The sequence below is a fragment of the Tetrao urogallus genome (genome assembly GCF_951394365.1).
Source record: "Tetrao urogallus genome assembly, chromosome: 20".
NCBI lineage: Eukaryota > Metazoa > Chordata > Aves > Galliformes > Phasianidae > Tetrao > Tetrao urogallus.
The window spans coordinates 2,855,032-2,875,344 of NC_136833.1; the positions used below are offsets into that span (position 1 = coordinate 2,855,032).

Sequence of the window (20,313 nt, forward strand, 5' to 3'; positions counted from 1 at the left end):
GCAGCTGCATTTGTGTTTTTTCCCTTCTCGTCTCTCTCAGGGTTTTTGTTCCTGTGTGACACCCAGCGATGTGCTCAGCACAGTGCCTTCCCAGCGAGGCAGCGCTGCTTTGGGTTATTTATAAAGCTCCTATCGGTGGTGTTGCTGGGCCTGAGGAGCTGGAATCGTGAGACAGCAGAGGGGAGCAGTTTGCTAGCAAGGCACTGTGTCAGATGATGTCTTTGCTCTTTCTGCAATCGCCTCATTTGTTTCAAAGAAGACCAGCCTGCAAAGGGCAGCGTTACTGAGTGCTGTGTTTGTTAGAGAGGCTCTGTGCTGGGATGACAAAAACAAAGCAAGCCCTCTGCTAAGCCCTGAGGGCAGCGTGATGTGGGAGCTCGTGTTGTACCACTGCTCTGATTTTTATTTTTGCACTCAGAAGCTGAACGCCCGCCTCGGCTCCATTTAGGTCCAGAGATAGGGAATAAAGGCAGAGAAATATTCCTTGCTTTTGGAAAGTTTCTCCTTTTTTTTTTTCTTTTTTTTTTCACGTAGCACCTAGTTGGGAGGCAGAAGTCTCTGCTGCTTCGCCAGTATGGCTGTTCAGAAGAAAAGATGTAAAAAAAACCACAGCATCTCTATGCCAGGATTTTAAAGGAGCACCAAGCAGTGCTGATCTCATTGGAAGATAAAGAAAATCTCCTTCAGCTTCTCAGCATCTTTCGTGTGGTGCTCTCCCCCTTTATTTTTGTCTTCTGAGCTATCATTGGTAAGAGATAAAGTAAAAAAAAATAAAAATCCTTCAGTATTGAGAAATTCAGTGTCTGCACAGAATCACAGCCTGTCCCTTTAAACTACAGATAAGCCTTAGTGGAATTTCTATTCTGGGAATAGTTAATTCTGTTTGAGGTTGGGCAAGAGCGAAGCGCACAGGGCTCGGTAACAATATTGTTACTCCATTTGATTTTTCTCTGAAGGATTTGCCTCCCTCATTTGATGGAAAGTGCAATTATTGATCAGTTTCCCACTAAGGGCAAGATGGAAAAAAAAACAACAATCAAAAGAAAAGGGAGAGAGAAAAACAAACAAACAAAAAGCCCAAACGAGAGTATTTGTAGCTGTAGTGCCGTTATATAATAGCCATTATGTAATGCCTGTTGGTGCCAACTAAAAATACACTGCAAGATAACTTCCAATTCATTGAAGCATTTAACAAGCATCATCCCAGGGTTTCTTGTGTCGGATTCAGACCTCCTGCAGATGTTAAGTAGAGCTCAAAGTTCCCCTCGACCTCACAGCAACCTGTGCTGCCTCTTATCCTTCTTTCTTCAGTCTTGTTTTTCCCTTCCATCCTGTGTTCTAGCAATGCTTAATGCCTTATCCATCACCTTTTTGCTTTGCCCATCCCACTGACCGTGCAGCCCCTTTCTAATGCTTTGTTCAGCTGAGCTTTAGATGGTGACCTGATGTGGTGGTTGGCAGCCCATGGCGTGCTGGTTGGAATGAGGTGGTCTTTGAGGTCCCTTCCAGCCCCAGCACGCTGTGATGTCCGTGGGGACACTGCATTTTCAGAAGGAGGTGAGAGGACAGTGGAGCAGAGAATAGATTTTGCAATTCCTCATCCAGCAGCCATCAGACATGCAGCAGCTTCATGGGTTGTGTTATAGGGAGCTCTTCTGCATTTGAGCAGCAGCTAAAGATGCACTGTTTTTTTCCATCCATCGAGCTACCAGTGCCTAGATGCCCAGCCTAGGCTACAAGTACAGAAATTGAGCAAAATCTCCAAGGAGTTCCTACCCAGCAGAACAATGCTGTGCCACTGGAATACAGATCCCAGTGCTGCAGGGTGGCAGTGCCTTAGCACTGGTATCACCCTGGGTAAGGGATGTGCTGGGCCACAGGAACAGCCAACATTCGCTGTAGTGCTGGTGGGGACCTTGCAGGGTTTGTTGTACTGACAGGACAAGTTCAAGTAATCCTGTTGAAAAAGGTGTGAGCGAAAGCAGTCCACGTGTTCAGGATTTCAGTCTGCACAGAGGTTTATAGCACTGTAACACTGCAGATCTCAGAATGTTTTGAGGGCTTTAGTTAAAGCTGTAGCACTGGGAGAGGGCAGGGAGGTGGTGAGTGGGCATGGTGGGAGTGGGTTGGAGGCTGGACTTGGTGATGCTGCTGGTGTTTGCAAACCTTAAAACCCAAGCCAGTAGCACCAGAACATCACCTCTGATAATAAGGAATAAATCTGTATTCCGGTCTTTTGCTGTAATAGTTCATCCTGTTAAGGCACCTCTGTAGTCAGTGGGACCAGTGGTTCCATTGTAGGAGCTGGAGGTGCTCTGCTAAGCACCTGCAGGCCCCATCTAACTGTCCAAGCACCCCGAGGTTGGTGGCTCAGTCTCCATGAAGGTCAGTGAAGGTTTTTGTTTTTCAAAATGCAAAATTGTGTCTGTCTATCTTCAAGACTTACAGAGCCTCTGATGTGCAAGACATGGATGTGGTAGGTGAATGGTTGGACTAGATGATCTTAGAAGTCTTTTATAACCTTAATGGTTCTGATTGTAAGAATTAACCAAGACTGGATTGAAACAAGGTTTACATACATTGTGTGGCACGTTTTGCTCTTGAAGGTGCAGCAGAAGCTGTTAGAACCTATAATAATTAATGTTGCTGTTGCTTTAATACAGCAATATAATGAAGTATGTGTGGAGATAACTCCTGGTTAAACTTAATTTCCTCTGTAGGAACAGAAACATTGACAAACTAATGAAGGGAACCAACAGTGCTTTGTACTTGACTTGGCTCTGTGTCAGTCCCAGTGAGTGCAATTATGTTTGTCCAGTTTTAAGGAGGGGAAAATCCTAGTCAGTGGAACTAGAATTTCACCAACCATAGATCATCCAAGGGCTGGAGCACCTCTCCTGGCTGAAAGAGCTGGGGCTTTTCTGCCTGAAAAAGAGAAGGCGGCAGGGAGACCTGACAGCAGCCTGTCAGTATCTACAGGGCAGCTACAGGAAAAAAGGAGACAGACTCTTTAGTGGGGGCTGTTGTGAAAGGACAAGGAGAAATGGTTTCAATAAAAGTGGGGAGTTCAGATAGGATATAAGGAAGAATTTTCTTACGGTGTTTTCTTACGGGGTTTTCAAGGTCAGGCTGGATGGGCTCTGAGCTGCGATGGAGCTGTAGGTGTCCCTGTTCATTGCAGAGGAATTGGACTAGATGACCTTCAAGGGTTTCTTCCAACTCTAACGGTTCTATGGCTCTATGAACTACTTTTATCTGCTTGTTTCTACCTGAAGCTGCCTGCCTTCAGCCATGTGGGTGTTCTTGTGTCCCAGGTGGAAGAAGTCTTTCTGCAGGTAGATCCCCATGTGGGAAAGGTAGGAGGGTTGAGGCAATGGATGAGATGTGAAAATCCCATTGCCATGCCATGGAACAGCGTAACCCGGCCTGTTTCTGGCAGCTGGTAACAGGAGTGATGTGAATGCTTACTCAAAACCACAATCAATTAGATGAGTGATAATTATTTAGCACTACAGGATAAAGATTTAGGACTGCGCTTCAGGCCAGCGTGATTTGCTTTCTGTGGGATAAGATACTGTCTGCAGTGTGTAGCTTAGTGCCTTATTGGTATAAACAGGGAGACAGAGCGATGCAAAGCAGGTTGTGCTGTGTGTTAGCAGAGGCCACTCCGTTTCCCCGTGCCTGCGTGAGTGAAATGCCAGGAGTGGAAAGGTGAAACATGAAAGGTGTGGAAGAAAGAGCCGGTGGGGCCGAGCGTGGTTCCAGCAATTACTGACTTTGTCTCCTGTCCCTCACTGGCAAATGGAAATCGACCCCTGTGGTGACCTGTGAATCTTTAAGCATTTGAATGAGTTCTACAAATTAGGCTTTTAGGATTAGTCATCGTAGATTTGCAGCATCATTGGTGCGTTGCCAAGGATCCCAGTTTTGTCACCATGACTACTGCTGTGAGTTGCAAGAAAGAAAGTTTGTTAAACAAAAAATTCCTATGCCAGAACGCCAATATGAGGTCCCTGCACGGCTGGGGGCACCCGGTTGATGGTTCCTGCAGTGCAGCTCTGAGCTTGGGGTCTGGAGAGGGGAAGATGCCATTTTCTGCCCAAGGAAAAACCATTCTATGGATTCCTCGTGCCTGTTAAATGAAGACTGTGGTTTTAGAAGCCGTGGGAATGTGTGCTGAGCCCACAAAGTGCTCTCATCCTGTGGGGACTGTCCCCTCCTAGGAAAGGCTGCACCAACCCGTGGGATGCAGAGCTGCGGGGAGTATGGAGCATCTGTGTTAATGATGTCCCCTGGTGCTGTGCTGTGAGACCAGTGGGCACAAACAGTCACGTTTGGGGGATTTTTTTCTAAAGCTGAGCATTGAAAAACAGGATGCTGTGGTCTGTCTCCAGTGGAGAAAGTATTACCCAACTATTCCCTGCTTTCACCTCTGGATTCATGCCTTGTGCAGGGGAACATGTCTGGCCTGTGTCCACCTTCTTTTCTAGACATCAGACGTGGGAATAGGGCACTTAGAAATGGGGCTGCCAGACGCTCTGAAGTGCTCTTGTATCATTTGAAAAGCCAGCCCTGTAGATTTACTTCTTTCTTTTTCCCCTTGGATGTCTTCTTGTAGGACTTTGAACATGTGCACACAACTTTGCTTAGAAATTCATGAGGAGAACAACTGCATTTGGTAGCTTCAGCCTGGCCTGGTTTTCTCCCTGCTGTTAATGTTCATTGCCTCTCTCTTGACACTTCTCCTCTTCTTCACTGAGCAACACAAGGAGCTCAGGACCAAAGTTTCTCCTGGCCCAACTTGCTGTCTTCATTGGCAGACGTCCTGGTCTCTGTTATTCATAGAATCATCAAATCATTAAGGTTGGAAAAGACCTCTAGGATCATGTAGTTCCACTCCAACCCACCCCTACCATACCTCTAACCACATCCCTCAGTGCCACATCCCCGTGGCTCTTGAACACCTCCAAGGACGCTGATCCCACCTCCCTGGGCAGCTGTGCCACTGCAGCACTGTTCTTTCTGAGAAGAAATTGTTCCTGTTATCCAACCTGAACTGGATATTGAATCCTTGAACACAACAATGCTAGAAACTATCTTGATGTTCACCAGCACTTGGTGGTAGTGTCTGTGTTACAGAACATCTTTTGTAGACCCTGGATGGAGAAGGAAACCCAGAGGATGGTTTTTAGCTCTAGTGAGCTCTGCAGAGACTTTGTCCTGCCTCTGGAAGCACTGGTAGGCATATTTATGTGCATGCATACAAACTCTTTATGTGTTTACGTGCTAGCAGGCCACCACAGCCCCACTGCTTCCTCAGCTCGGAGGTTTCCCACTTAAACCATTCTGGTTTCCCTCGGATGTTTTGGGTTTTACCTCTAATTTCCCACAAATGGGCAGTCAGGGAGTTCTCCTGCTGCTCTCCTGAAGGTTTCCTTCCCCTGAACTAAACTGCTTTTGCAGAGGATTTTCACTTATGTAGTAAAGTGCTTGTTAGAGGTCTGTGTGGGTGACTAAATGCTATTTGCTTTCCAGTGTCAGTCCTGTTCCATATTTGTAGTTGTCTTGAATGTTCTTGAGAAACAGAGGAAAATGATGTTTTAGCTTCAGACCCAACTCAGCATAAGTGAATTCTGCACCTGTTTCTTCCAAAGCTGGCTGCACTGATCTCATGGTTAAGGGAGTGGAAATAAAGAAGTAAAATTCTGAGCTATCCTAATCCTATTTGGGTGAACTGCCTGCCTCCAAAGCACGCAGTCCTGGAAAGCATCTCTCTGTTAATTATTCCTCGTGCTGCTGTTTTGGTGGCACTTAGTGCTGGATTACCCCAAAGCCTGGCTGTCTCAGGAACACTGTAAGAAAGTGAGATTTGCACATGTGTAACGACGAGCCTCTGTGCTTTGCTGCTTTCAGCCAAAGTGGCCACAGTCAAGTGCTGCACGTGAATGGAAAACAGCAAAACATCTCAGGAAAACCATGCATGCTGCTGTTTACTTTTCCTTGCTGTGGGTTGGAGCAGGTTGGCTGTGCTTCTGCCCCGTGTTGCAGGGACAGACAAAGCAAAGCTGCATGCGGGTGCTCCGTGGTGCTGTGCCCTATCTGGAGGGCTCCTTACCAGGGCTGGCTTTGTTTATTGGCATACTTCCCTCGGTGCCTTATCAGATTAGCATGACTTCGAAGTGTTAAGAGCATCAGTGCCTGAAAGAGTTTTGCACTGCGCTTGCCTATGGTCTGGAGAGATGGAAACACCTCTGTGATAATAGAAACACATTTAGACAGAGGTGGTTTTCCATTCTTCCCTGGATTAATAATAGAAGCATGGGGACCTGTTAGCAAGGAGCAGGGCTTCTCAAGTAGCTGCTTTAATCCTTAGTACCCGTCTTTGGTACCTGTCATTTTGTGGGCTCGCATTGAGGAGTGCTGGAGGAACCCTGCATCCCACAGCAAGGGCCATGTCCCTGTGGATCCCTGCGGGCTGGGAGCTGTTCTGAGAGCACTTCATTGCTTCTGGGTGAGTTCAGAGGTAGGATTTGTTTAAAGAAGGACCACAGGCAAGATTACACTGGAGCATTCTTCCCTCTCCCTCTGACAGCAATCGCAGAGCACACTTTGTGCACCTGGGTCAGTGCGAATGAAGCAGAGAGGTTGTCCTGTTCCTAACAGCAGCAGGAGAAATTAGACTGGGATCTCTGAAACATCTCAAACAAAGAAGAGTTTTGGTGTTGGTTGAACAGGAGCAGTGTTGGCAGCCCCCCTGTTGCCTTGCAGAAGCATCAGCCGGCTGACCTTGCTCAGCTGGAGCCCAGCACTGAGTTCTGCATCAAGAAAGCTCTGCTCTCACCCCCTCCCAAAACCCCCACCCTCGGCTTACTGAATAATTTCAAGGTGCTAATTGGCCTGCACTGCAGCTGATCCATTGATCTGGAATGCAAACAGTCTCAAAGTAATTTTCTGTCTGAGCCAGTCTGGAGCTTACAGGAGTGCTGGTGTTTGTTTCCTTGTTTTTAATTTCCAGCAAAGCAAAGCTTTTGTGTTGCTCTCTACAAGATGCCTGCGCCTCTATTGGCAGTGCCACGGGGGTGTCAGGGGAAAATGGCTCTCGCAGTGTCCACTTCTTGGGTAGCTGAATTATGGGGGAGATGTGGGGGCATGGAAAGGTGAAATCTTCCTCCAGCAGCGATGTGCTCTGTGCTGTGCCTGCAGGATCTGATGGTTTGATCCAGGCAGGGTTTGGGGTGTGCGGTGATGTCACGCACGCAGCTCCCAGTGCTCTGGATGCAGGAGGCTGTGCAGAAATACATCTGCAGCTGTTTCTCTCCCCAGCTTGCAGGCAGAGGCTTGGTTTATCTGTAGGGTTTGCTGTTGTACCTTTCCAATAAAACTGGTGGTGGCTTTTCTGGGAAGGGAGCAGGGCAGGGGCTGCAGCTGTGGGCCAGGGGGCAAAGGAGAGCATGGGATCAGACAGGGGGGAGCTGCATCTTGTACCCTGCAGTGCCTTCCCAGCAGAACGAACCTTGTGTCCCATTCTGCAGGTGGTCTCATCTCCAGGTGCTGTGTGTATGTAAGGATTGTCACAGACCCATAGAACAGCTCAGGTAGGAAGGAATGTCAGTGGTTGGTGAGACACGTGGAGACTCCGGGCAGCATTCCTGGCTCTGCCTGCAGCACTGCAAAGTGAGGAGCTCAGCTCTCCATCACATCGGTGTGGAGATGTTAATTCTCTGCTGGAGCGTGGGGAAGCTGAGACTGGGAGGAATATTTGCAGGTTTGAGAGCAGATAGATCTTGCTTCACGTGGCTGAAGATCCCTCTGGCAAGGGGGGTTTGCATTGCAAAACACATTCTTTCCCCTCTGGGCAATCCTGGCCTTTCATTAGTGTGAGGTGATCCAGCTGCACTCCAGATGCAGACTGAAGGAGCATTCAGCGTGGTTGTAGGCTGGAGCCTAAGGGGGGGTGGGGGGAGAAAACTGTTTGGGTTGCTGCAGCTGTTACTGTTTTTTGTGCTTCAGAGTGAAAGGAGAGGCCTGGAGAACCCTCACCTCCTTGTGCCATGGCACTGTGATCACAGCTGGCTTTGGGAAACTGAATGGGAGGAAAATACCTGGAGACAAACGCGGGGAGCTCCTGCCTGGATGAGCAGCTGGCCAAGCTGCATCTCCTATGCAGTTGTTCCTGTTGTTCCTGCGTGGTTATGGTGTTATTTAGCTCTTCCCAGGAATGAGTTTTCCCAGTTCTTTCCTAGGAAGAAATGTTGTTTTCTGTACCCACTTCCTAGATAGGAAACTGAGGCACAGAAATGCCGAGGTTAAATGCATCAGATGTCAAGCTGTCATTTCCTCACTGCAGTGTTGGAGTTTGTGAACCTAACAATGTTCTTCTGACGGGTTTGTGAGTGGGATAATACCTAAATAGGAAAACGAGTTGGCAGGTTTCACAGCTTCCCTATTGAGGGGGCACAGGATATAAACCTCCGTTTTGCGCCTCTGTTTTGTGCGTTCAGGGTGTTCTCCAGAATAAAAGCTTCCCAAAAAGCTTTCCGAGCAGGGACCTACAATTCAAACCCCTACGGCATCTCGGATGTCAGGAAAGCAGACTGGTGGTGCTGGAAGCCCATCCTGGCTCTCTGTGACCCTGCTGGTTCTCTCATTGCACGCCCTTCTCGGCAGCGCCCCCAGCCCTCCTTGCTGACCACGCTGATGCAGAAGTCAGGGAGATGCCTGGGCTTTGGATCAGCCTTTGCCACCCGACTTAATCCCCCGCTTTGTGATAAGATGGGATTTGAAAACACGTGCAGCGATGAGCACCTTCTGCAGGGCAGTGGGGAGGAAACCTTTTAATAAAGGTAAAAATCAAATTAAAAAGATATGGCCATAAACTCTGCTGCCACACAGAGAGACGGGCGACAGCTCCCCCCATTTGTCATGAATTTTGCAGCTGGCAGCACTTTTATTTTTAATGCCTGACCGTTGGAGCTCTACAATTGCGGGAGCTTTTTCCTCTATCTTTTTAATATAAGCAAGACTCCAGCTGTCATTTTTTGCAGAGGGAGGCTATAAAAGGTGAAGTATAAGGGATCTAAAGCCAAAAGGCTGCTAAAAAGAAAATAAAAAAAGGCGGTTATTTTTAATTGCGTTATCTTTAAACATTCAGAGTTAGCCGTGGCTGCAAACGTTAGCCCTGTGATGATGAACTGATGAGCAATTGGTTCATTCAGAGCACCAGAACAAATCAATGAGCAGCACATCACCCGCAGCGCTCTGCTGGAACGCGAAAACTTCTGTGCTCAGTGAAGGTAAGTGCTTAGGAGATGATCCAGCATATCACACCAGAGAAACCAGCCAGCTTAGCATCTTCGTTTCCCTCCAAGCACAATAAATCCTTCCCATATCCGCCGTTTCAGTTGAGAGCTAATGGATGTCCTCAAGTGCGTAAATGATCGCTGTCCAGTCGGAATGAACTCTGCAGGGAATGGTGGGATGGCTTTCCAGTATGGAACCATTTCCCAGCCACTGGTTTGGCCCCTTAAGTTTAGCCCTTTTTTTTTTTTTTTTTTTTTTTGGAGATCTGAACGCATCTGTGTCATCCCAAAGGGATTCTTGAGTGCCTCGTGGGGCCTGGATGTGGTGTATGTCCTGGTTGCTGGTGGCAGCAGCTCAGCCCTGCTTGGGGCTTGGCCAGAATTTGTTGTCCTGGTGGAAATGCCGTTGGTTATTTGAGCTCAGGAGTCGCTTGTGGCTGATCTGATGCTCACCAACACACATCCTGGAGTGATGGTTCTATGATACTGCAGTTCAACCGCAGCAGCTAATTGGGATGAAGAGTTCTGGGGCAGCCCTCTTGCTTTTCACTCCGAGGGTGGTGAGGCACTGGAACAGGCTGCCCAAGGAGGCTGTGGATGCCCCATCCCTGGGGGCATTCAAGGCCAGGCTGGATGTGGCTCTGGGCAGCCTGGGCTGCTGGTTGGTGACTCTGCACACAGCAGGGGGTTGAAACCAGATGATCATTGAGGTCCTTTTTCAACCCTGGCCATTCTATGATTCTATGATATGATTCTTTTCAGTCACTCCAGTGACTAAGCCCTATTCTTGGGCTGTGCTGCCCTTTGGACAAATCTTTGCTTTACTCTATATCTGTTACCTTCCTCTGCCTTAACGAGACCACATTAACATTACATCTGGTGTTTTCAGCTCTTCTTGCTGCTTTTACAAGCTTCCTGCACACAGCACCTTCCCACGTGGCTTATTTGATGCTATTTAGATGAATTTGTAGAGCTTCTAGACTGGGTTTGTTCCATCAGAATTCGGGCTGTACTTTTCCATCTGGCTGCCTGCTGGAAACAGCGTCCAGAAGTGATGTTTTCAGTCACATTTGCAAGGTTAATTGAATTATGAGGAGCAGATTATTTGAGCAAATGGAGTGGCCTTGTCACACTTGGTAGGGCCTGTTAGACCTGCAGTAACGCAACCAGAAATGCCCAGGAGCTGCAGATGCCCCCGAGGAAGAGGTCAGCGAGGTTTGCCAGCATGGATTGCCTCCATCCACTGCAAAATGCCACATCTGCCATCACATCCCTGCCCTGAAATAGCTGATGGGATGCGCTGAACTGCAGCCAGGTCACCCGTGTAAGGCAGCAATGCCATCCGCTCCGCTCGCAGGGAGGGAGATGAGCTGTGACATCCTCTGCAGCATCACCACAGCCCAGGGTGTGCTGGGAAGGCACTGCTGTGGCTCTGGGAACAGTTCTGGGGGGAGGAGCAGTATGTTTTGACCTTTCTGTGATTTAGGTTCCTGTCTGCCTTAATGGCTTTGGGATGCAGGAGGTGGAGGTGTAAATACCAATGACGTGCTGCCAGGGAGCAAACAGGCGTCCGATGAAGAAACGCATCCTTTTTTTCCCCTTCTTATTTATCTCTCAGGCAAGGAGCAGAGGTGGCAATAAAGGGAGAAAGACGTCAGCTGCCTGGTAGATCAGCAGCTGCTCTGAGCTCCTGCATGCTGGTTGGCGGAGTGAGCTGGATTTCTGGGGTGCTTGGCTGCTGCAAAGGGCAAACCGATCACCAAATGGCATTTGGCTGCAGTGATTTCCCACGAGCAACTCGCAGCGCTCTCTCCGAGGTGGCATGCTGGTGATTAATGCACAAACTCACCCCTCTCCCTGGTGCATAGTTTTCGTTCCGTGCGAGCTCTGATTATTCAGTTAAAAAAAAAAAAAGTAACATTGGCCTATGAAGCTGAACATCAAAATGCAAAAGCAGAACCCTCAGCGTCCCCACTGTTTGCAGTGTGTTTGCTCAGGGTTATTTTCATGCCACACACAATTGAGGTTATTGAGGAGAGCAAAAGGAACAGTGTTTGTTATTCAGTTCATTTTGGGTTTTCAGTGCCGTCGTCGTCTCGTAGCAGCAGTGCCTGGGGACTGGGGGGGTGAGGGAATGAATTTATTACACGGAGTGTGGAGCTGGACAGAAACGGCTCCCAGAGGCCTCCCTGAAGGAGAAGGAAAGGATACAGGGTGGGGGGAAGCTGTGGGGTAGGGAATGTGGGTACGGAGACGTGGAGCAGCTGGTGCAAGAGCAGCAATCCTTGGGTTTGTATTTCCATACTGCCGGGCTGTGTCGAAGCTCAAAGCCAAGCGTAGGTTTCTGCTGGGAGCTCCGCTGTGTCTGTGCTGGCTGAGTTTGCAGCTGAGGTCAAGTTCCTGAAGCCAAGGAGGTTTAACAGGGATTATGTGTTTGTGAGGCTGGATCTGGCTCTGAGCTCTTTCCTTCTGTAATTTGCCAAACCAAAATCCAAAGTCCAGACAATCTTAGAGAAGGTTATGCCATCGTTCCAGAGTCCGTGCCTGGTTTTACAGGCTGTTAATGCACAAAGGTTATTTTAAAATGGTGAAAGATCTGTATGAGGTGGTTTAAGTACAGATTTTGAACTACTCACTACCATTGGACTAGAAGCAGATGTGATGGCGCTGGCGTTATTCTTAAAAAGGTTTCATTCATCTCAGTGTGTGATCACCTTTTAGTCTTGTTCGAGTCGGAAGGGACCTCAAAGTTCTTCTGGTCCAACTCCCTTGCAATGAATAGGGATTCTGCTGTGGGCTCTTCTGCTCTGGGGCTGCAGGCAGCAGGAATCTGCTGTGCATCTCCAGGTCTCAGGCTGGTGCCCAGGCTCCTCTGTCATCTTCCACGTCAGATGGGTTTAGAGAAGGAAAGCAAAACCAGATGAGAAAAGCCAAGCTGTGCAGCATTGCGGGATGCCGGGCAGGCTGCCTGGCCTCATCTCTTGCCTTGCACTGACCACATGTGGACCAGGTGATGGAGCTGGCTCTCTGTTCCTCTCTGACAAACCTCTGTGCTCCCCTTCTGTCTCTGCAGAGCTCCCTTCCTCGGAGCACCTGAGCGTGGCCGATGCCACATGGCTTGCCCTCAACGTGGTGTCCGGCGGAGGCGGCTTCTCTGGCTCCCAGCCCATCGGCGTGACCAAAATTGCCAAGTCAGTCATAGCACCACTAGCTGACCAAAACATCTCAGTGTTCATGCTCTCCACCTATCAGACAGACTTCATCTTGGTAAGAGACATCGGGGGACCGGCCAGGGTCACCTGCCAGCAGATGGCACTTAATGACGCTTCAGTGACACTTGGTAGATCCAGTTGCTTGAGGAGCAGCAGGATCACCAAGGTTTGCTTTCCCCAGAGCTCTGTGCCATTAGGAGGTTATGTGGCAGATACACATATTTATACCCTACTTATGGTAGATAACCTTACTGATGTTTGCAGTAATAGCAGTGAAAGTGCTTCTCTAGATGCACATCTTGTGCACCTGCTGCTTCACGTGGGAATAATGTGTCCACTTCCCTGTGCCCGGAACCTCCACTGCAGCATTTTCATCCTTCTGGTGCATCATCATTCTGGCCGTCACCAGCTGACCCTGTCATCCCCCCAGGTACGTGAGCGAGACCTGCCCTTCGTCATGCACACGCTGGCTGCAGAGTTCACCATCCTCAGAGTAGTGAACGGGGAGACGGTGGCCGCCGACGACCTTGGGATAACGAATGGATTTGTCAAACCAAAATTGGGTAAGGAGCAGCCTGGATTCAAGCCCTTGGGGTGCTGGTCTTCGTGCTGCGTGGGGGGAAGAGGAGTTTGTTTAACACGTGCCCAAATCTGTCCCTGTTCACCAGGGACTGCAGTAGGTGCTTCACTTTCTGAGCAACGCTGATGAGCTCTGTGGAATTTGAGCCTTTTAATGCTGGTTTAATACCTCTAGAGCAGACATGCCTTTTTGTGGGACAGAAGGTTAAAACGCAACTCATTTCAGCTGCAAAAAGAAAACATTGTTTGTGGCCCATACTTCCATATTTTAACACTGCAGAAGAAAATGGCTTCTACAGAGGCTTGGTTAAGCACCGCAGCAATTGATGCACAGAGAGTGGTGGTGTTCACCTTTCACACTTCAATACCAGTCAGGATCAAGGCCACGGTGAGCCTGCAGCCATACAAAACCTTAGGATGTTTCCAGTCTGCAGGAACAAGCATCAAGCAAAGGGCACAGTCAGGAAAAGCAACTTAAATACATCTGTTCCTCCACACCCAGGTGCAGTTGTGTGCCCACACCAAACAAGGCAGGGATCCTTTGTGAAGTGCCACTCATCCTCATCGCTCAGTAGCTGTAGGTCTCCTCCTTAAGAAAATGAGCCTTATAGAAAAAGCTGGGCTGTAGATAAAATAAGCTTTGAGAAAGGAAGGATAAGAAGGCATACTGCCAGTAGCCAGAAAAACGCCCCTAAATGGTGGGAGCCTGAACTTATTTCAGCCTGATAGCCTGCAGGGTTTCAGTAAGGAGAAACTTCCTGCTTTTACCTTGCCAGCACTGTTGCTTTTCTCTGTGGCTGCTGTGTGGCTGTCACATCTGGTGGGACGTGGCTTCACGGCTGTGTGTCTGTGTCTCCTGCAGTTCAGAGGCCTGTCATTCACCCCCTTTCCAGTCCGAGTAATATGTTCTGTGTCACCAGCCTGGACCCAGATACCCTTCCCACTGTTGCTACACTCCTCATGGATGTCATGTTTTACTCCAATGGGTAAGTCGTGGCAGGGATTCAGGCTCTGGGGGGGCATAAATTCAAACTGCCACACCAGGGGGGACCTGCTGCAGCCTCACACTGCTGTGGCGCCTTGTAATTAGGGATGGAGAGGATGGAGGATCAAGAGGGCTGTCCCAGGAGGTGGGAGCCAAGAGACCTCTGCTGGCTTTGCAAAGCTGAGCCTTTTTAGACTTAATCTGAATGCTAGCAGTGTGATCTGTGTGCTGCAAATCCATACGTGAGCCAGAGATGCACGGCCAGCATGCTGCTGTAATGGGATGTGATAGTGCTCAGTGACACTGCCCTAAATCAGTGTCTGAGCACCTCTGGTGTCAGTGGTTGCATCTTCTTTAAATGCCCTCTTCTGGACGCAGTTAATGCTGTTCTCTCCTGTTTCCTCAGAGTAAAGGACTCGGTGGTGGGCAATGAAGACTCGGGACACATTCGCTTTTTCTCCTTTTCTCTCATCGAGGGTTACATCTCCTTGGTCATGGATGTCCAGACACAGCAGAGGTGAGCTTTGGTCTTAAGGTCACCCAAACTCTGGAAAACAACCTAGGGTGTTCTCAGAGGAGCAGGAAGCAGCTTAAGCTCCCACATGTTAATTCTGGGGAGCTTCACTGGGTGCCTGTTACGGAACTATACACCTCGTTACCTTACTGACCATGTCCAGCGTGTTGGTCCAGGCCCAGAATGAAATAACAGCATCACGTAGGATCTGAGAGCTGTCTCACTGTTGGAACATGGGAGCAAAGTGATTTTGACATTTTCACTCCTTTTCTTCACAACTTTTAAGAGCAAAAACCCCCAAAAATCTGGTTGAAGTTTTACTGCCCAAAAAACAAAAGCAGAGTGGGGACTTCAGTGACATTGTCCTCCCACTTTGCCTTCACACATATCTGGGCTCAGTGCAGGCTCCTTGTGATGATAATACAGTCGTCCCTGTGCGGCCAGAGCTCAGCTCAGGGCTCGTTAGTCAGACAGGGCAAAAAGTCAGTGAGGGAGCAAACATCAGGTCTGTGTGTGCGCTTCTGCAGCTCCACGTCACAGCAGTCTCTGAGGTCCAGATACCAGGCAGCACAGACAGCATGATGCTCGAAGATACCAGGCATAGATGTGCTTTTGACACGCAGTGCAGTGTTTGGTTTGATTCTTGCCTGCCCTAAGGACTTGTTTTGCAAACTATTAATTGCTCTCTTGGAAATGTCTTAAACCTTAAATGGAGTAAAACTCTGTCTGCCTTCAAGAGAGGCCTGAGGCTTGGAGCAGCAGCCAGTGCTTGGGGGTCTGGGCAGCCACTCACTGCTGTTGGCCTCAGCAAGTCACTTGGCCACTGACCTTCCTTCTCTGCTACAAACTGGGGATCTACAGGGAACCCAGGGTCCTCCTAGGGATGATATGGGAAAAGCACTGATGGTGCTTGGGTACAGGGACAGCGGGCACCACTGCGCATCAAAGAAAGTCATAGGGGAGCATGGAATCAGTAAGGCTGGAAAGACCTTACTAAGTCCAACCATCACCACCATGCCCACTGACCTGCAGTGCTGCATTTCTTGAACCTCCATGGCTCTTGAACACCTGCCACTGTTGCTGGCTCCAAGCAAGGATACAGGAACAGCAGCATCCCCGACACACCGCTGTGTTTTAATTGCTGTGTTTGGCATTCTCTTTCTTTTGCAGATTTCCCAATAATTTGTTGTTTACAAGTGCATCTGGTGAACTCTGGAAGATGGTGCGGATTGGTGGGCAGCCCCTTGGCTTCGGTAGGTGAACATTTGGGCCCTCAGTTGGTGCATGGGGAATCGGTTGCCTCAGGGCCTTCAAAAGGGGATGGAAAAATCCATTTGTGTCTGAGACATTCTAAGTACCAGCAGCTCAACATGACTTTGCAGGCTGAGGTTTCCCAATAGGTGACTCCTACTATTCAGTCAGGCTTCTAAATATACTTTTGAAAGTGCTGCATGCTTGACAGCTCCGCCTAAATTACATCCGTCTGCAGGACTTCAAAGGCAGATGCAACTGGGTTTGTATTTAAAGAGCAAAAATGGACAAAGGTGGCACAGGATGCACTGCAGATTGCTGGAAGCAGTGGTGTGACAGCACTGCCTTCAGACACCTCTGGGGCTTTGGTATATTGAGTGTAGATCTATGGAAGTCCAAATGGGAGAACAGCTTTATGTTCAATGCTGCAAATGTTTTCTCTGCTCAAAAGAGCATCGACCTAAGAGCACAGAGCAAATACTCACTTCTGCAGAAGTATCCCTCTTACTTTTATGGCCCCTGCAATTTTGAGGAGTTTAATCTGAATTCTGCAGCCAAGAACAAAACACAGGGGCTCCTTCCATGCTTTCTAAAACAGTTAAAAGTACAGACTTCAAGAACATTTCAGAAAAGTTCTAAATATTTTTCATTTTTGGCCAGGTGAACAAAAGTTGTAAGAACACAATTTACCTTCTTTAAATGCATCTCAGAGGCAAAATATGTAGAAGTGACATGGCACGTTTCATTGATGGGGCATCAGGACACCCGCCAGTCCCCTAAATATGCAGCATTTAGATGTGTTAGCTTAGAACCCAGTTGGATTCCAGTCGGGGGAATGGGCAGGGACTCATTTTTTCCATCTCCCCAATAGATGAATGTGGAATTGTCGCTCAGATTTCTGAGCCTTTGGCCGCGGCCGACATCCCAGCCTACTACATCAGTACTTTTAAGTTTGATCACGCGTTGGTGAGTATCCAGACTTCTTCCTTGGGGTAGGGGAGGGCTTCCTGGGGGGCAAACAGTGATGAGAACACCGGTAGCCACCCACTAACAAAGCTCAGCTGGTTTGTGCTCTTCCTTTTGTTTCCTTCCAAGTGCCCTTCGCCACATTACTTCTCCTTTCATCACTGCACACTCACTGTCCAATCCTACTTGTGACCTTCAGAAGCTCCAAAGAGTCCAAGGGGTTTTTTGCACTGGGTTTTTTCACCTCGCTTCTTGGGTTTTTCACAGCTGGTGCAAACCATTTGCAGCCCACAGGTCATGTGTGTAAAGAGTAAGAGTAAATATTATTCTAGATAGCAAAGGTCAGAGTGGTGTATGTGTTTGTCTTATTTTCTTGAATATTAACTGTGCTGATAAGATAAGCTAATAAAACACCATTTTAAAATCAATACTGTTAGCTTTGCCTGGCATTCCTACCTGCTGCCTGGCCCCGGAGCATGCTGTGTGCACAGGGCACGGGGTGCAGAGTGCTGCTAATTGTCAGGCAGTATCTGGAGAGCTTAAAATAGATGCTTCACTTAAAACTCGGGCCGTGCAATTGTGATGACTCTGCAGCAGCTCCGCCTTTTACACGTGGCTGCATCCGACCCCACAGCCTGCAGCAGCTGGCAGGCTCTTGTTTGGGCCACGTGTTGATTTCTGTGGATCTTCCTTGTTAAGTCACTGTTTTGTCATTTTCTTTGCTACTTTTTGTTTTCTTTTTGTGTGCTTTTGCACACCTGGGTGGCGCCGTTCTGGCACCAAGGTGTGCTGACTGCTGGTGCATTGCAAGCCCTCCTTTGCTTTGTTGGCCCTCACCTGGGCTCTTCACTTCCCAAATACCTTTACTTCCAGCAGGTAGTCCAGCAGAAAGGTCCAGCTTTCCCAAGGTCTAAGAGCATCTTGAACCTCTTCTCTTCATCCTCTCTTTGTTTAAGGTCGTTCAGTGTTGGCAGTCAACAATTCAGAGTTCTTTGTAAAAACTCATTCCCCTTGCCCCCTGCTTTTTATTCCTGTGCATCTTACGGTGTTTTTTGCTGCTTGGTTTTTCCTGGCTGTTAACACTCAGCTCTCCCTGCTGTTAGTTGCAGGAGTGCTCTGGAAGTTGTTCCCTCTGGGAGGCATTGCCAAGATGGGAACCTTCAGCTCTCCATGGCTGGATGAGGTGGGGCTGGGCTGGAAGCAGCTTCCAGCTCCCTGCAGGTTATGTCTGGAGAGAGCCAGTGAGCTTTTCCAGGTGCTTTGCTCCTTTTGCCTCGTACTTGGAGGCTCCTTGCTCATCTTCCCCAGCATTTTGCACCTACCGAGGCTGGAGCTGTGGTTGGGAAGCAGTTTGGAGCTTTGCTTTGGCTCTCCCCGTGGATGTGTGATCTGCCCTCTGGCTGCCAAGTAAGCATGTTGCACCAGTTGCCCTCTTCAGGGATCTGGAAGGTCTTGCACGACTGAGATGTGTCCCACAGATGAAAACTGTGCACATCTGTCCTGGAGAAAACGAAGCCCAACCCTTCGTTGTGTGATCAGTAGTGGCTGGGCATTGAGGGAGCCAGGCAGCATTCAACATGCAGGGAAAAACAATGAAAGAGGCGGTGGAGCTTCATAGTCCTATTTCATGTGATGGATGTTTGCTGGAGTTTTCTTCCAAACCCAGAAGAATTGTCACTGTGGTGCTTTTAAGGTTATTTTCTTCCTTTCCCAGCAGACCTTTGTTCACACATCATCAGAGTTAGCAGCTCCTGTTCCATCTTCCTGCTGGAAAATTGAATGTTTTTTCTTGTTATTTCTCACGAGTTGCTGTTTTTCCTTTTTCCTTTTTTTTTTTCTCTCAGTTTTGTTAAAAGCTCTCAGAAAATCACAGCACAGCCATATTTCCACTGAGCTCAGAGGGTCTCCAATGAATCCGGGTATTGTGCTCCTGGCCAAGGAGTCAAATACCTTGCAGAGGAAGCAGTCCCTTCATCTTCCCTACCAGTTATGTTGGCTTCCCATAGCTGCTCACAGATCATTTATTTTCCCTCTGTCCCCTTCTCACTTTCCAAGAGCTGTTGGCTGCCCGTCCCCTGAGTGCCATCACTGAATGGAGGCAGCGGTCAGTGCCTCTTGCTGCTGATGGGCCTCTATGTGTCATTATTTTCCTTTCTGCCAATGCCACTCACTCCAGGATCTTCTATGCCTTCTATTACAAGACACCCACTGGTAATTGTCCAGGTGGACTTCTGTGGTGAAGTTCCATCACAGGGCTGGAATAGAAAGCTCAGGTGCTGTGCTTTACCACCAGTGCTGACCCTCAGCTCCCCATCTCCTGGTGTGCTCCCCACCCACAGCCATGGGTCCAAAATCTGGTGAGTGCCCCCCAGAAGGGCAGGAATCTGGCATTTGGATGCGTAACTCAAGTCTGCAAAATAAAGGAGCTACAAAGACTCTGGGAACTTTCCCTGAATGTCCCCTTTCATAGAATCATTAAACTCGCAAAGACCACTGAGATCATGAAGTCCAGCCACCCGTCACCACCCTGTCACTCAGTGCCATGCTTTCCTCCTGTATTTCTTCCTGTGTTGGGAAGTGCAAGAGCAGAGGTGCACAGGGCTTTGCCAGCAGCAGGAAGGAGATGGAGGGAGAGGTAGAAAGAAAGTCCCATCACTGCGTTTGCATTAGCTCTTCTGAAAAGGAGGGTCCCATAGCTGGAGCCCTGTCTCGCTGAGTTCTGGTGTCCAAAGCATTCCTGGCTCCTTGGGGCTGCTCATCTCCTCCTTCTGCCTTTTGTTCATCCAACCAAGGTTTGTTAGAACCTGACCTTTCTTGTCTGTTTCTTTGCAGGTACCTGAAGAAAATATAAACGGTGTGGTCAATGCACTCCAAGTCAGTCAAGCTGAAAAGCATTAGAAATCTTCTGAGCTGGTTCCAGATGCTTTTTATTATTATTATAATAATTATTATTATTCTTTTTTTTTTTTTTTTCTCACAGTATTTCTTGAAAAATCTGATTCCAGAGAGTGACATGAAAAGAGACTGTGGAAAGTTGAGCAGAAACAGCTCCAAATAGCCTTTGTTTTAATTATTATTATTATTATTATTATTGTTATTTTATTAAATTTCTTTATGAATGAGGGGCAGGAGGAGGGGAGGTCAGGTTGTTTCCTGAGGCTTGGCTCGGGGTGAGATGGAGCTGCCTGGGAACTCCTGTTGTTCCCCAGCACGGGGCATGGATGGACAGAAGGACATGGATGGATGGATGGATGTGGGCACTGCGCCCTGAGCCCGGTAGCACGAGCAGAGTGGGTGGGCTGCTGGCTGCCAGAGAGCCCTGAGAGCCCTAAAAAATGAAATGTGGAATTAAACAGAAAAGACGTGGCACGGTGCTGGCTTGTCTGCTCCCGTCAGGCTGTGTCTGAGGACTGTCCGTTCTGTGCATGTTGGGTCAGGATGGGGTTGGGGTTCTGTTTCCCCTCTTCGGTACTGGAAAAGGGGAAGCTATCCTGTTGTCTGAACTGT

The 20,313-nt window shown here is 48.5% G+C and overlaps 1 protein-coding gene across 1 annotated transcript in view; it reads left to right on the forward strand.

Annotated features, from left to right (window-relative positions):
- CASTOR2 (cytosolic arginine sensor for mTORC1 subunit 2) overlaps positions 1-19,704 on the forward strand; it is a gene marked incomplete at both ends in the record, with an annotated part of 88,754 nt that extends 69,050 nt beyond the window's left edge. The window contains 7 exons of the mRNA XM_079545198.1: positions 12,373-12,566; positions 12,942-13,074; positions 13,953-14,076; positions 14,482-14,592; positions 15,760-15,842; positions 16,712-16,806; positions 19,639-19,704. Of these exons, the coding sequence (XP_079401324.1) occupies positions 12,373-12,566; positions 12,942-13,074; positions 13,953-14,076; positions 14,482-14,592; positions 15,760-15,842; positions 16,712-16,806; positions 19,639-19,704 (806 nt within the window). The remainder of the gene's footprint in view (positions 1-12,372; positions 12,567-12,941; positions 13,075-13,952; positions 14,077-14,481; positions 14,593-15,759; positions 15,843-16,711; positions 16,807-19,638) is intronic.
- Between the last annotated feature and the right edge of the window lie 609 nt (positions 19,705-20,313).